The following is a 15,714-nucleotide window of genomic DNA, read 5'->3' as shown; positions in this document are numbered from 1 at the left end:
CTGTCTGGAATGAGCTCTTGTCATCCAAGCTTGCTAAAGGATAACTACATGAATCTAGCAACTACTTGTTAATGAGTCAAAGTGAGGTATCACGTAACACGTACCACGTACCACTCTAGTCTCAGAAGGAGAGCCTGTGTACTCAAGTCAGCATTGGAGATGCTTAACCTGGGGGCCATTTAGGAGGATGGGACAGGGATGGAAAAGAAGTGCTTCCTCTACCAAAGGAAAGTACACCCAAAGTACCATCTGCTTCTTAGTATCTTCCCCATAACCTGTCCTTGTGTGGTGCCAGCCTCAGCAGCTTGCTTTCCTAACACTCCATGATGTTCTTTCTCCCTCAGGAGTAGTGGTGCCACAGAGGGAATGGCAGCAAATATGCAAGTGATTCTTTTGAACACTGGGTAGAAAAAAAGACAAGACATTACCGTAAATTTTCAGTACCATTTCAAAACAGAGAAGCCAAGACTGACATAAATATTCAATCTTATGCTTTAAATACAGCCAGCATGAGCCTTTACTGGGAATTAGCAAAAATATTTGATTATCATACCTGTTAATAAACATAAATGCTAATGTTCTGTAATCAGCAACAATTCATGTCTCTGTACCTTGGCTATACCCTGACAGGAAAAATTATTTTGCAGGAGGTAGAGAATTATATCAAGATAAAATCATGCAACACTTAGCAAAAAAAGTACTAAGCTTTCAACAGCGTTTTAAAATACACTATATCCCACACATATGTTAATTTTATTTACATATAAGATAGCCAAACATTTTAAGACAACACACATATGGGCAAACGATATGCATATTATTAAATCAATATACACCTCTATCTAATATGTCACTACTGAATGCATGGGTATATTTAATATTAAAATGTCTGCATCTGTATTTGAATGTGTAATTAACCCCAAGCTTGCTTTAGTCTCCACATGTAGCTGCTCAAAATTCCAGGTTTTAATGGCAATACTTTCTTTAAAATATCTGGGAAAATAGTTGTGGAGTCAGTTCCTACAGAGATTACAGAAATCTGTCTGAGGGATAAGATTTTGTTTAACATCTCTTCAGTTCTGCCTCTTATTTAGTAGTCACAGTTATGCCAAATGTCTTACTCTTTTTTCATCAGGGAGCAGATAATAACTCAAATGCCTCAGCCAAAACAAACCCTTTGAAAAGATCTTATGAAATCATTTCTCTTTGCAAATCCATAAAAATCACCTCGGACTCCTTATCAATAGAAAGGCTTAAAGAGGGTGCAGAAGTCGTTGAATTATGATGTGCTTGTTTTAATGAAATTCCACTCCTGCTGGGATGTTCCCTGCAGATTTTCCATATTTCAGCATGGGAAAGGTTTGATGCTTTCCTGCCGGTGCCAAGAGTTAATTGAAAACATTTCAGGATAAATTCAGCTTGGGGGCCAACGCTCCCATTCCTTCATTATTCTTAACAATAATAGAGGAGTAATACAATTATTAATAGGCATGTTGTATCCTCTTAAAGTGGCAGTGTGTTTCTGAAACCGTGTCTTTCACATTCTTTTTCTTAAGCAAATCTGAAAAAAATAGAAGAATAGAAATCTCAGGAGAAAAGCAAGCCTGGCTGGTATATATATATACAATTCATCACTTTTTCTTCACAGTTAGCATTTAGCTGTTGTTAAATATAGGTAGTTACTTAAAACTTTAATAAATAAATAAATAAATAAATAAATAAGCTAATAAAACAAAAATATCACTCATCTAGACCAGAATTCTCTAAAGATCTTCATGTTTAAATTTTCATCCCTGTGGGATATTAAATGGTTTTCTTTGAAGATATGTATGTCCTCAGAGTTATTTAAGGAAACTCAGAAAAGAGAAATGCAATTTTTAATAAAAAGGCCATTGTTTTAAAGATTAAATTGGTTTTGCAGTGACATATTGTTCTTAGGATTTATGTCTTCAGTTTAATGAATCTAAAATAATGGGGGTTTTTTATGACAGAAGACATTAGATTGTCTTGATGGCCTAGGGCTACTTATATGTTATCTTCTACAGTAAACAATTTATACTATAATCTTGCAGAAAATACTTTTAATTTTACTTTTTTTTCCCCTGACCTTGACTCTTGATACATTCATAGTAATTTTGCCAGTATTTATGCACTCCTGGTAACTAAATATGGAAACTCATAAAAGATATAAACTGTTAGGGAAATATTTCCAAAATAATGTTTTCACTTAGCTTATTTTCATCACACATCTTTATCTCTTCTCCACACTACTCCTCCCAAAACAGACAACATAAAATATTAAGCAGCTCTGTTTGTAGAACTATTTTGCCATAAAGCTTGCTGACTAGAGAACCACAAAACCAGTCCAAGCAAATGGAAGTTACATGATTCCTGCAGACTACAATGAGTCAAGAACATACTTGTACCATTTCAAAAGGCTTTATCTCATTTATAACAGCTCTTCCCTGTTTTTAAAAGAAGTTCTGCTGGCAAAAGTCTTTGATGGGGTTGCTGCCCATTCTGGCAGCAAACATGATATTTAAACTGCCCCACAGAGGTAATTTAACCAGCTTTTTGCACCCTGTCTTAATCTTCTCATCCAGAAAGACAGCAAGGATAAATGAGATTCAGGCTCAAATATTTTCCAAACAGCAGTGTTTGCATGCACTGATGCAGCATTCTGGAAGAATAGCAGGTGTAATTTAAAGTATTTCTATGCTCCAGGGTGAGGGTAGGACTTGAGTAGAATCAGGGTTAGGAACAGTTTCTGCCTCAGTTATCCCAACTGCAAAACAGGAATATCTACTGAGTCAGAGCTAACAATATGCAACCATCTTCCTTGATTTGCACAGCAGAGTATTAAGACAATGATGAGCTTAAAGTCTGGACTGCGAGAGCACCACTACACCATTTTTTCACTAGTTCTCTTAAGTGTAACAAGTTTTCCCTATACCATCAATTGAGAAAATAAAATTTGGTCCCATGAATATCATAAAGGCAGACTTCAGCTAGCTTGCTCGACAGGAAGAGGAAGCACTGGGCTGCTACAGATTTTTCCTTGTTTACTGCACACAGATGTGAGAAAACCAGAAAGTATTCTGACCTAAGTTCCCGGTGAGATCTGGAAAGAGTCAGAATAATTTCTGAATATAATGGCAGAGACTACATTCAGGCTCTACATGAAGTCACTATGTTCTAAGATTGAACCTAATACTTCCAAAAACTGAACCACTCAAGGTTTGAGCAGCCCAAAAGGGAAATTATTTCAGTTTCTCAGATTTCTTATATCATTCTTATCCACTCTTTTTACAAATACCTCCTTGCCATCCTAGCAGTACCTTTTGCATAATAACATGCTCTTCAACATATCCAGGCACTCAGCTTTGCTCAATTCAGTAGGTTTTTGCTCACTTCAGTAGGTTTTAGCTCACTTCAGTATGTTTTAGCCAACTTTTATCTGCTCCAGGTCAATCCCAAGTGTTAGCTGTCTGTTGATTCACATAAGCTTCATTTAACTAACAGAGTAAGAGTAATCTTACAGATTACAGAGTAATCTTTCTCTATAAGTATAGAAAGAAAGCCAAAGGGTAAATTCTGACAACAGTTACACTACTGAAAACTCAAACTACCTCTAACAGGAGTCAATGATTTGGAACTATGCAAACAAGACTTCACATCAGAGAAAGGTGAGATGTTTTGGACAAACTATTTGGCACATATGTTTTTTCAGTTCTTTCTATAAAATCCACACTCTTGTATTGAAGTCTCTTCCATGGCCTCAATTCCTGATATGCACAGACAGTGACAAATGTCTATACTTGACTTAGCCAGGTCCAACACACTAATTTGCAAACATGTGGTATACACCTGAATACACTATTATGAAAAATAAGATAGTCATAAGAGTTTCTGTGGACTGCTGCTTTACCTCCTGCTATAACACATTTTTACATGACATCAAAAATATTTGAATATTTGAATATTTGAATGGATTTAGAAGGACACTGTAACTCCTAAAAAGACATGACATGAAGATCATCACTACTGAGTGTATTTGGAATCATAGAATGGTTTGGGCTGGGAGGAATCATTAAGATCATCTAATTCCAACACCCCTGCCATGGGCAGGGAACTTTTCACTAGACAATAATAATCAAAGACTCATCAAGGTCTTGAATGCCTCTGAGGTTGGGGAGTCCACAATATATCTGGACAACCTGTTCCAGTACCTCACCACCATTGCAGTAAAGAATTTCTTCCTAAAAACTCATATAAACCCACCACCCTTCAGCTTAAAGCCATTCCCCTTTGTCCTATCATGACATGCCCTTGTGAAAAGTCTCCCTCCAGCTCTCTTGTCATTCCCCTCTAAGTACTGAAAGGCTGCTAAAAGGTCTCCTCAGATACTTCTCCAGGCTGAATAACCCTGACTCTCTCAGCCTGTGTCCACAGAAGCGGTGTTTCAGCCCTCTGATCAGCTTAGTGGCTCCCTCTGGACTCCTTCTAACAGGTCAACATCTTTCTTGGTCTTGGGATCCCAAACCTGGATGCAGTATCCCAGGTAGAAGTATCCCAGGTAGGGTCTCAGGAGAGCAGACTAGAGGGGCAGAATCACCTCTCCTGACCTGTTGTTCACACCTCTTCTGATTCAGCCCAGGACATAAGATGACTTTCTGGGCTGTACACACACACAGCTGGGTTGTATTGAGCTTTTCATCCACCAGCACCCCAAAGTCTTTCTCCCCTGGGCTACTCTCAATCCATTCTTTCAACAGCCTATATCTGTATTTGGGATCACTCCGATCCTGGTGTGGGACCTTGCATTTGGCTTTTTTGAACCTCATGAGGTTTGCAGGGGCCCACCTCTCTGGTCTGTCAAGGTCCCTCTGGGCAGCATCCTTTCCCTTGAGTGTATTGACTGCACAACTCAGCTTGGTGTTATCAGCAAACTTGCTGAGAGTGCTCTCAGCCCCACTGTCTGTGTCACTGACAGAGCTGTGGAACAGTCCCAGTCCCAATACTGACTCTGGAGGACACCACTTTTTGCTGCTCTCCACTTGGACAGTGAGCCATTGACCACAATTATTTGAATGCAAACATCCAGCCAATTCTTTATCCACTGAGTACTCTATCCATCAAACCAATATCTCTCCAGTTTAGAGACAAAGATGTTTTTAGGGACAGTGCCCAATGCTTCCCACAAGTCCAGGTACATGACATCTTTTGTCCTTCCCTTGTCCACTGGGTCTACGATATAACCCCATCATAGAAGGTAACCAAGTTCAGTGTGATTTGCCCTTAGTGCAGCCATGTTGGTTGCCACCAATCACCTGATTATTTTCCATATCTCTTAGTACAGTTTCTTTTAGCACAGGAAGAAACTTCATGATCTTGCCAGGCACTGAAGTGAACTGACTGGTCTTTATTTCCCTGGGTCGTCTTTATTTTCCTTTTTAAAAATGGGGGTTATATATCCCCTTTTCCAATCAGTGGAAGCTTCACCAGACTGACATGATTTTTCAAATATAATAGGCAGTAGCTTAGCCACTTTCTCAACCAATCCCTTCAGCACCCTCAGATACATCTTACCAGGACCCATGGACTTGTACACCTTGAGGTTCCTTAGATGTTCTTGAGCCTGATCTTCTCCTGCACAGGGCAGTTCTTCATTTTCCCAGTCCCTGCTTTCCCCTTCTACACCTTGGGGGTTTGGCTGGAGCACTAGCTGGTGAAGACTGAGGCTAAAAAGTGATCTAGTACCTCAGCCTTCTCTGTGTCCTGCGTAACCAGGTCTTCCATATCCCTCCTGAAAGGAGCCACATTTTACCTAGTCGTTCTTTTATTGCTGAGTACCTAAGGAAGCTTTTTTTGTTACCCTTGATGTCCCTGGCCAGATCTATAACTGCCAGTGCTTTAGCTTTCCTAACCCTCTTCCTGGCTGTTGGGATGATTTGTTTGTATTGTTCCCAGGCTACCTTTCCCTGTTTCTGCGCCCTGTAATCTACCAGTTTGTGTTTCAAATTTGTCCAGGGGCTCCTCGTTCATCCATGCAGGCCTCACGGCATTTTTCCCTGATTTCCTCTTTGTAGGGATGCCAATACATCAGAATGCAATGCTTCTTCAGCTACTATCACTGTTTAAATTAGAAATCATCGCCAGTGGACAACTGGAAACCTGCAGTGCTTGTATTTACTCTGCTTAAACCACCTTACTTCCTTTATTTTTTAAACAATTAAAACTAGTGAAAGCCATAAATACAGTCCCATATACACTATAAAGTAGTAGGTGATTGCATTATTTTAGTATAAGACATTATAAAGAGATGTGTCTTGCTTTTGCATTACTGGAGAACATCTAGAAAACTTTGTTCATTTACATGAGGATGTATGTTTTGTGACTACCAGAGCACCATAATCTCTCAGATAGTCAAAAATACAAACTGTGTCTGCATTGTCTATATTTGCATGGAGACATACTTATAATGGAGAAGGTTCAGCTCTATTTTATTTCTTTTGTTTCAAGACAGCAAGATACTGTGGCCAAGAACATGTTTATAAACAAGTATTTCTCTCTTGCAAAGAAAAGAAATACCTTCTGCACTCCTGGTTTCCTCCAATTATTTTTCCAAGTTTTTTCTTTCCCTTACCAATCAAACTGTCCATTTTCCAATTCATAAGTGTTTCTCTTCAATGGACACTTTTCTTTTCCTCACTATATTCCCTTATATTTCACTATTTCCCTTGTGTTATACTTCCTCTGCTCCTCTTGTCTTCAAGTCCTGGACTAAATTCTATGTTTTGGTCTCCACTACCCTCCTAAACTTCCCCTCTGACCCCTTTTCAGTTGTTTCCATCTTCTCTGGCCTTTTGGGCACATGTAAGAGTTACCTTCTCTCTTCAATCATGCATCACCATCTCCATTGAAATATGCTATATATATACTTGAGCCTGACCTCATTCTACATCTACCTAAGGAGCATCTTGGATTTCCCACCATCAGGTCAACATTAAAATCACAGTAAAATAGAAATTTATTTAATGGGATGTCCAGAGATAATCTACTTTCAATTTTTTCCAGAAGCTAAATTCCAGCCAACACTAGAAATCAGCTGCATGACCTGCTAGCCAAGTCTTGGAAACCTCAAATGATGGAGGTGACAGAGTTTCTTTGGAAAACTTGTCTCAGTCTTGCACTACATCCTTCACCTCCCAGCAAAGTTCTTCCTAATGCACAGTCTCAACTTACTGGCCACAGTTTGTGCCTGCTGCACCTTGGCATACCTTCTTCTTACACTACTGAGAAGAGTTGAGCTATAGTCTTTACAAAAGTTTTCTTCCCATGGTATAGGGTGCCATTAGATTCACTTTTCAGTTGGAATAAAGTTCAGCTCCCTCATCTTTTCCATGTTGATCACAAACTCCAGACATTCCAGCAGCCTTCTACTAGCCCCTCAAGTTTCTCAACATCCTTCCTGAACTTGAGAGGGGGATGGTCTGAAACTTGGACACACTGTCACAACTACTAAGAACATGGGGATGATAGCTTTCATCTCCATCTTCTGGAGATGAGAAAAAAAACCATTTCCAGAGCTGTATGTTCATCTTATTTCCACATTACTCTTTCCTTCTGGCTGTGCCAACATTACTAAAGACAGACTGTTTTCTTTCTGCATTCCCCGATTATTTTCAATCTGTGTCTCAGCTAACTTCTTGATACTGTTTTGGAGCTTCTTTCTCCTTATTGGCAAGTATGCTACCAATTCTCCAAAACTTCTCTACATAACATCAATCTCCCCTTCCCTACACTTTCTTCTTCTCACCCATTCGAAACACCACATTTGAATGTGAATCTTTCTTTATGCAGACTCTGTATTACTTTATTAATTATTTTTTATGTTTTCTACACATCACACTTTACCTCATGACCATCCTACTCAACCTGAGTCTATTTCCTTACTCTAGGATGTTCCTCTTTTCCCTCCCTGATGAATGTCCAAGGTATAGTATTAGCACTGTTTTCTCTGTGTGTTAACAAAAATCTCTCTTTGTTCAGCTTCTACTATAATATCCATTTGACTCATAATAAATTCACGAAAAAAAAAGAAACTTTAAAGAAAAGGGGGTGGGGGGGTGGGGGAGGGCTCATCAGCTACTGTTTTGATTTTGAGCACCAAACTCTCATCACTAGCAGTAGCTGCATAAATAATCCGTCTTTATTGTTTTATTTTTATGCCCTTCAGTTACATTTGCACTGGCTGAATTTTGGAGGTAAATATCCAAAATATTAGCTGAAAGCTTCCTCAGAAAGCAAATCTTTCCCACATCCTTCCCTGCAGTTCCTCTTTAAGAGGTGTCAGCATGGCTGAGAGAATGAAGTGGCTCCACATTGTTTGCCTGAACTATTATGTGTTTAACATTTCCATAACAAAAGTGCCACTCGACTTCTCCCCGATTAATGCAGCTCGAGGGCTCTTGTCCTCCTTTAATAAAACATTGTTGAAATCATTTATTTAGAGCCCCTGGTTACTAGTGGGAGAATGACCATCTTTGTGCCAAAATATAGTGTATACAGTCCACTATTTTGTAGTAGATCATTCTGTTATTTAAGAAATTGATTAAATGGATGTCCTAGAAAGTATTTATGCTAATAGCACATTACTTATGTCATTCAGACAGTCAATGTGAACCTTTTCAACTGTCTACCACAGCCAGTGCCTCAAGTAAAATACAGTAACTTCCAACTTTACTGCTTACAAGTCTGTATCACAGGCATAAAATCACTGTTCCTCCCATTTGGAAATGTTTTCTGTTGCACGGCTACCTACTTTTCCTAGGACTTGCAATGGGTGTGTTACCACAGGCAGTATGGAAGTGTGTGGAGTTATTACTGCAGACAGGAACAAAATTGGCTGAAGATCTAAATTTGTTTTGGCAACATTTGAAGACTATGCAACTCAGTCACTCAAAAGCATTTTCCATTACTCAAACAGGGATGATTTTTTGTCCCACTGCTTCTTATATGTGCCCTTTGGCTCTTTCGAAGTACCTCTCAAACTCCAGTGCACTCAAAAGAAAAAACAAACCAAAAATCAAGTACTAGTTTTGCATCACATTGAGATGGAATGTCTTGTTCTCTACCTGTAAAGCTGCCTGCAGCCACCTTCACAGCCCTAAGATGTGCACTATATGGGCATGTCTATCGTGAGAGACCTGGTAGACCAACACCTTTTAGGAGGAGTGAAGATTCTAAGTAAAATCCATCATGCTTTCCAATGTGACCATGAAAAGGCTTGGCCAAAGCAGAGCATTGCTTATGGTCATTGTAAGATTTTGTTTCATAACAGTTTTAAAGTTATGTTTGCCTGTGTGTATACATTGGTGTATATTGCTGAAAATAAACAGAGACCTTATGTTATGTCCATTGTGATTGCATACAAAAGATTTGCTGTGTGCTTGGGTGATCAGTGAAGCTTGAATCTCCCCCTATTTACTGTATGGTCACTGTCAGTTCAATGAACTGCCTCCCTTGTTCTCCACCATTGTCCCACACTCCCTTAAACATTTGTCACTGAAGTGCCTCCAAAGACAAATAAACTGTCACCAAGAATTCAAACCTGGTAACTGGGAATGAAAAGGGATCAGAACCTACTGGATTATTTTACATGAAATGATGCAGAGTTCCTTCTCCCCCTGGAAGAGATAGCCTGGACAGGACTTCAGCAGAGAGCACTGCCAAATAGCCAGACAAACGAGAGAACTTCCTTTCCTATGAAAAAAATCTCCCTCTGTCAGGAAAGGTGAAGTCTTTTCTTTGCTTAAATATGCTCTTGCTACATCACTTGACATTTCAAGATTTCCATTTTGTCTGAAAATCAAGCAAAAGAAATACGGATTTGATGGACATCTACATCTGCACAGGCTTATTTAGCTGGGACAAATAGCAACACAGGCAGCCGGACCTCCTGGAAATTGTGCTGACTGTACAACAAAACCCAGAGCTACCTCCTTATGGAGAGGAGGTTGCAGGACAGAATCAGTTCAGCTGTATTTATTGCACAATAACTTAAATTAAAACAATCCACTTTTTTTGGAGAAGGAAGCATACAGATGAGTCCTCCCAGCCTAGTAGTGCTTGGTGTTGATTTATTCCAGGCAGATGCTTTCGACAGGAGCCTGTAAAATTAAGTCTTGAGTTTATTGTAGCAGTTAATTATCAGTCCTTTTCTAGTGCTAATGTCTTTACTCCTAAATGAAGAAAAAAAAAGGCTTTTAGCTGGGACTTAATTTTTCATCAACAACTAGTTAAATACTCCTTGTGGGTGCTAACCGTTGACAAACTGAAAGCATGTTTCTGGTCATCTGTGCAAGAAGTATTTAAGATCGTCCTTACCCCATTGTGAACTCAGCACTTTGTAAAGAAAGCTGACTCTATTTACAAGTCTCACCCAACTACTCTGTCCTCCTCCCGAAGAAACAGTTTCCAGCTTTGTTTTAACAATAAGCTTACTCAACCGTTCAGATGACTTTAAAAACAAACTTCAGATCATAGCCGCACACCATAGTCATACACTTGTTTGGTATCACAACTATTCGGGATTGGCTTATGTGTGCGCACGTGCACTTATGTGCATTTATTGCTGGGCAACGTAAGAAAATTCACACACTAAAGAAATATAATAAAATAATCTTTCATTGAAATAACTAGCCCAGAAGCAGGGATTTCTAATTTTGTTGATTTATACAACAGACAGATGTGGATTTGCGCTCTGTCAAGATCTGCTAAGATGAAAAAGACACTATCTTGCTAATCTGTCGCCCCCTCAGTCAAAGTTTATTTGTGGTAGCTTTTAAACTTCTGACTTGCCTTCCAATTATAGCCTCTAAAACGAAAAGCTTTAAATAAACACCATGAATAGAAGATAAATAAACTTTCTCTTTTTTTTTTTTCTTTTTTTTTTTTCTTTTTTTTTTTTGTGAGTGCCTAGCTTGACGCAGTCCAAACTCAAATCCCTAGAGGACTGAGCTCTCTCTTTTGTGTTAATGTTTAAAAGATTTTCCAGTGCCGGAGTTTATTCCTACTGCAAACATTTCTATTTACAAGGTCAAGTGTATCAGCACTCGACACAGCTTAAGAGTGTAATTATTTATCTAAGGGTGTTTGAGTGTAGATCAGTAGCTCTGGCAGCAAACCAGGCTTCAGCACGATGCAAAGCATCTCCTAAGCACAGTATTACAAGATCTAGTAATTGCTGATCCCTTCAGCGTGTTTACTTTTGCATTCTTCGTTGTGGGAGAAGGCAGGCTGAATAGCAAACTTTGGGTTTTGTTGCAGCTGCCTTGATGCGTGCGCCCCTGCCCGCGCGAAGCGACGCCTCGCTGGAAACGCTGGCCGCCTCTGTGCGGTGAGATGCTTTTCTCACCGCTTGTTTGCACGCCTAGGAGCACTTCTGCAAGCGCCAGCGAGAGCGGCGAGCCGGCACGAAGGAAGCTCGGTGCACTAGTAATTCTGCACGTATATGTACAGGAGCAAGTGTCCTTGAATTGCTGTAGTCTCTTCTGGCACTGGCAAGTTACCATGCCAACGCATTATAAAATCAACCACTCATTTAAAGAAGTACTTTCAAAGCTGTATTTACTTCTTGCATGTAATTATTCATTAAAGTAAGAATAGCAGTCATTTACATCTATGTGAAGCATTACAGGCAGACACAGATTTCGTTTATTTTTTTTTTATTTTTTTTTTTCCACTGTTTTTTGGTTTGTTATTCTGTGGTTTGATCCCCGCCTCTCTTCCCCCACCCCCTCATCTAGGGTGCTGAGAGTTCAAGTGTCCCTGGAAGACAATTTCACTGCATCCATTATTTAAAGCTCTTTCTTAACTAATTTACACGTTCAGAAAATACAAAAAAACCATACATATTTAAAAGACAGGCCTTTTTTACGCCTTCTATAAAAAATACAATGTTTAAGGCAGCTCAGAAATGCGTTTACACAATTCTAAAACGTTCATAAAGTCTCTCCAAATAAGAAAGTTAACTTTCAATCTGTAAAATACACTGTACATTTGATGGTCTAGACAATACTTCACTTAATCATTGTTGCTGGTATCCCTTTAAACATAAAGTGAAATCTGTACCTTTCCAGAAACTAATAGCAAATGCAGCTACCTGGCAAATAGGACGTGAAATTAAAACTTTTTATTATTTTTTTTAAATAAATTATCCCCAAAGCATACAATTTATAAAATTCTATATACAATGAAGAGCGACTGGTAACAAATCCCAGTTTTAAATACTTTTTTTTTTTTATATAAGATTTACCAGAGGTCAGCACCCTGATACGACGAGGCAATAAAACTTTTCAGGATATTTGTACATACATGTTCTCGAGTTTAAAAGTGTCTTTCAAAGATGGCAGTGCAGAGCTCTTTTAAAACAAAAGTTGCATTGTTCAGTATAGCCAACAACTCAGAAACAATTTTTTTTTTTTAAATGTCGCTAGGTTACAGAGTAAGAGACGGCTGCTGGCACGCTTTTGTTACAGGGAATATGGGTGTGCAAGAGGGAGTGCTGTAAACCACCGAATGTATTCAGTCTGCTATTTCCCTAAATTTAATAGCAGATGCGGCGAAAGCCCCTTTCAGGCACAACTGCATCAGGACGAGCGAGATGCGGCTAATGATAAGTTGCTGACTAACTAGTACGGCAACGCTTTGGCAGCAAGTTTGGGTTGCTCACCTCTTACTAACCTTCATGTCAAAACTCTTAAAAGACCCCCAGAACCAGCATGCCACGATTCCCGGTTTGTCCCGAGGGGCGGCTGGCGGCCCCGCTCGCAGTCTCTGTCAGCCGCTCCGCTCGCTGGTAACACGAAGGCAGGGTGGCAGCAATTGCATAGTGCACACTCGAGACCAACACCCGAAACACGAGCGGCCCCTGCGCTCCGGCCACCGCTCCAGCGGCCGGCTCGCAGCGCCGGGACGGGGGAAGGGGTCGGCTGGAGGCTGCAGGCAGCAGCGGAGGCACAGGGGGAGACGCGAGGGGACGGGGAGCCAGGACGATGGGTCGGGGAAACCGCGGCCAGAGCGTCTAAAGCCGCTCCGCGCCGAGGGGCCCCGCCGGCCGGATCCCCGGCCGCCGCGGGAGGGCTCGACTAGAGGCCCGCGGCGGCTCGGCGCGGGGGGCCTGGCCCGGCCCTACCCGGCCCGGCAAAGGGGGAAGGGATGGGGCGGGAGGCAGTGATGGAAGGAGGCAGTGATGGGAAGCAGGCACGGAGAGGTGCGGGAAGGGAGGGGATGCTAGAGCCGCGGCAGCAGTGGCACCAAGATGGAGGCGAGCAGCGCTCCGGCCGCCCCGGCGGGCCGGCCGGCGTTATCTGCCTGCACAGGGAAGCCGGGCTCGGCGCCCGCATTGTCCTCCGCGTCGTCCCTCCCCTTCTGGCTCGGCTCCTCCTCGTAGTCCTCGTAGTAGTACTCCTCCAGGCCGCCGTCCGAGCCGCCGCTGCTGCCCGCACCGTTGCCGCCCATGTCGGCGCCGAAGCAGAGGCGGGCCATGTTCTCCTTGACCGACTCGCAGATGGGCCGCTCCAGCCCGTCGCAGACGCAGTCGTTGAGCAGCACGGCCTTGGGCACGGCCAGCATGTCCTCGATGACGGCGCGGCACTCGGGCGTGCAGCGCAGCCCGTTGAACAGCTTCCCGCAGTAGGTCATGTAGCGGTTCAGCGCCAGGCTGCAGCGGCTGTCCCAGTCGCAGCGCCGCCGAGCCTCCGTGCAGCCCATGACGCCGGGGCCGCCGGGGCCGGGGCCGCCGCCCGCGGGGCTGCTGGTGCGGGGCAGGCAGGGCTCGATGGCGCGCTTGGTGGCGCGGCAGTTCTCGTCCTGCGCGCAGTCGCAGTCCTCCAGCGCCGGGCCACGCCGGGTGTGGTTCAGCTGGATGAGCGCCGCGATGCAGTGGCTGGGGCACCGCCGCTTGGACGAGGCGGCCGCGCCTCCAGCGCCCGCCTGGCCGTCCCCGCCGCCCGCCGCCGGCGGCTGCTGCTGCAGGAGCACCGGGGCGCACGCCTCGGCGTACTGGTTGTACGCGTAGCTGCACTCGGGCTCCCCCTGACACTGCAGCACCGCCTGCCAGCAGATCAGCCGCCGGCCCTGCACCAGAGAGCCCCGGGGCGGCCACACGGCGCCCAGCGCCGCCGCCAACCACAGCCAGGCGGCCGCCCGCGGCCAGCGCCGGCCGCCGCCTCCGTGCCGAGCGGGCGAGCGGGCCACCATCGCGGACGGGGGTAGTGGCTGCAGCCGCGGGCGAGCTGGGAAGAGGCGCTGGTAGACGAGGAGAACGAGGAGGAGAAGGAGCTGCCGCCCGTGCAAAAGTTTCCAAAACTCCCGCCGGCCGTGTGCATGAGGTCTCCTCGCATCAATCCATGCGTGCCGGGCCAGGGGCTCTCCAGCCCCCGGGAGCTGAAGTCGGCGGGGCCGCGGTACGAAGCAGGCGCCCGGGGGCCTTCCTGAGTCCCCCAGCCGCTGCTCCGGGCTCGGCGAGGCGGCGACGAAGTCGCCCGGAGAGCTGCGGGCAGTCAGTGCAAACAGGGGCTCGGACGACAGTGGATCCGTAGTGCGCTCGGGGAATCGCAGGCTGCGCCGGGAGAGCTCATGGTGCTGTACTGCTCTTCATGCAGTTCCGTCTCTCTCTCTCTCTCTCTCTTTCTCTCTCTCTCTCTCTCTCTCTCTCTCTTCTTTTTTCTTCGTTTCTTTCCCCACAAAATAAATGCCCAGCTGCTGCTGCTGCTGCCTTCTCGGGAGCTTTTAACTCTCCGCTCGCAGCATCTCTGCACATGCCAGCCGCTCCGATCCCATTCACAGTCCCGGCTCCGCTGACTCCCTCTCGGTACGCATCACACTTTCGGGTGGCGCGGAGAAGAAATGTCTTTCCCCGCTACCAAGACGAGTGCACGGGGAAAGGAGAAGAAGCAGCCTTCGCGGTCTCTTTCTCTCTGGACGAGTGATGCTGCTTCTGTTGTCAACAAGCCCTGCAAGCTGCTCTGTGGATCCGTCTGTGGATCTTTTTTTCTTTGCAAGGCTTTAAATACAAAAGTGCCCTCCGAGCAGCAGCAACGTGCTCTGATTAGGCTTCATTATGCATGCATGGAAAAGCAAACAAACAAAAAAAATTAGCAACGCTTCTTCTTTTACACAACCCCCCCAGCCTGCGCTTTCTCGCTCTCTTTCTCCCTTTCTCCACTTTTTCTCCCTTCGCTCGGCCCCCTTTCCCTGCCTCGCCACTTGCCATTGGCCCAGCCTGTTGTTGAAACCTTTTTTTTTTTTTTTTTTTTTCTTCTTTTCCCCCTCCTTCTCTTTACGATGTGCTGGAGGGAGGGAAGGAGAGAGGGGGGCTGGAGGGCAGCTCACATTCAAAGCTTGAAAGGAAAGGCTTAAGGAGAGTGACAGCCCCCCGAGGAGCCCCTCCTCCCGTTAAGGCGGCGCGGCGGCCGGGCGAGAGGCGCTGCGGGAGCAGCCGCGCCGGGCTTCCAGGCATGGTACCCTCGCTGGTCCTGCTCCCTACGACAAGGAAGAGAAAAACGAGTTCTCTGGCTTGAGTGGCGCGTGTACCCAAACTTCCCAGTGATTCAAGTGAGGGCAGAGCTGCTACCAGAACGGTAGGGAGGATTAGGCTCAAAATGAGACCGACTTTGTTCTTTCTGAAATAGAAACAGAGGGCCTGGT

At 44.2% G+C, this 15,714-nt stretch overlaps 1 protein-coding gene across 1 annotated transcript; it reads right to left on the bottom strand.

The window, feature by feature from the left end:
• Positions 1-11,860: 11,860 nt before the first annotated feature.
• On the bottom strand, positions 11,861-15,346 carry GAS1 (growth arrest specific 1). Its single transcript, XM_058827086.1, has 2 exons — positions 15,303-15,346; positions 11,861-14,677 (listed from the first exon to the last, which is right to left on the bottom strand). Exon 2 carries the CDS (start codon positions 14,263-14,265, stop codon positions 13,297-13,299), a length of 969 nt encoding a protein of 322 aa, XP_058683069.1. The 5' UTR covers positions 14,266-14,677; positions 15,303-15,346; the 3' UTR covers positions 11,861-13,296.
• Positions 15,347-15,714: the final 368 nt, after the last annotated feature.

Source organism: Poecile atricapillus, chromosome Z, assembly GCF_030490865.1.
Source record: "Poecile atricapillus isolate bPoeAtr1 chromosome Z, bPoeAtr1.hap1, whole genome shotgun sequence".
Lineage (NCBI taxonomy): Eukaryota > Metazoa > Chordata > Aves > Passeriformes > Paridae > Poecile > Poecile atricapillus.
Note: the sequence above shows the minus strand (reverse complement) of the source record. Positions and strands in the feature narration are given on the sequence as shown.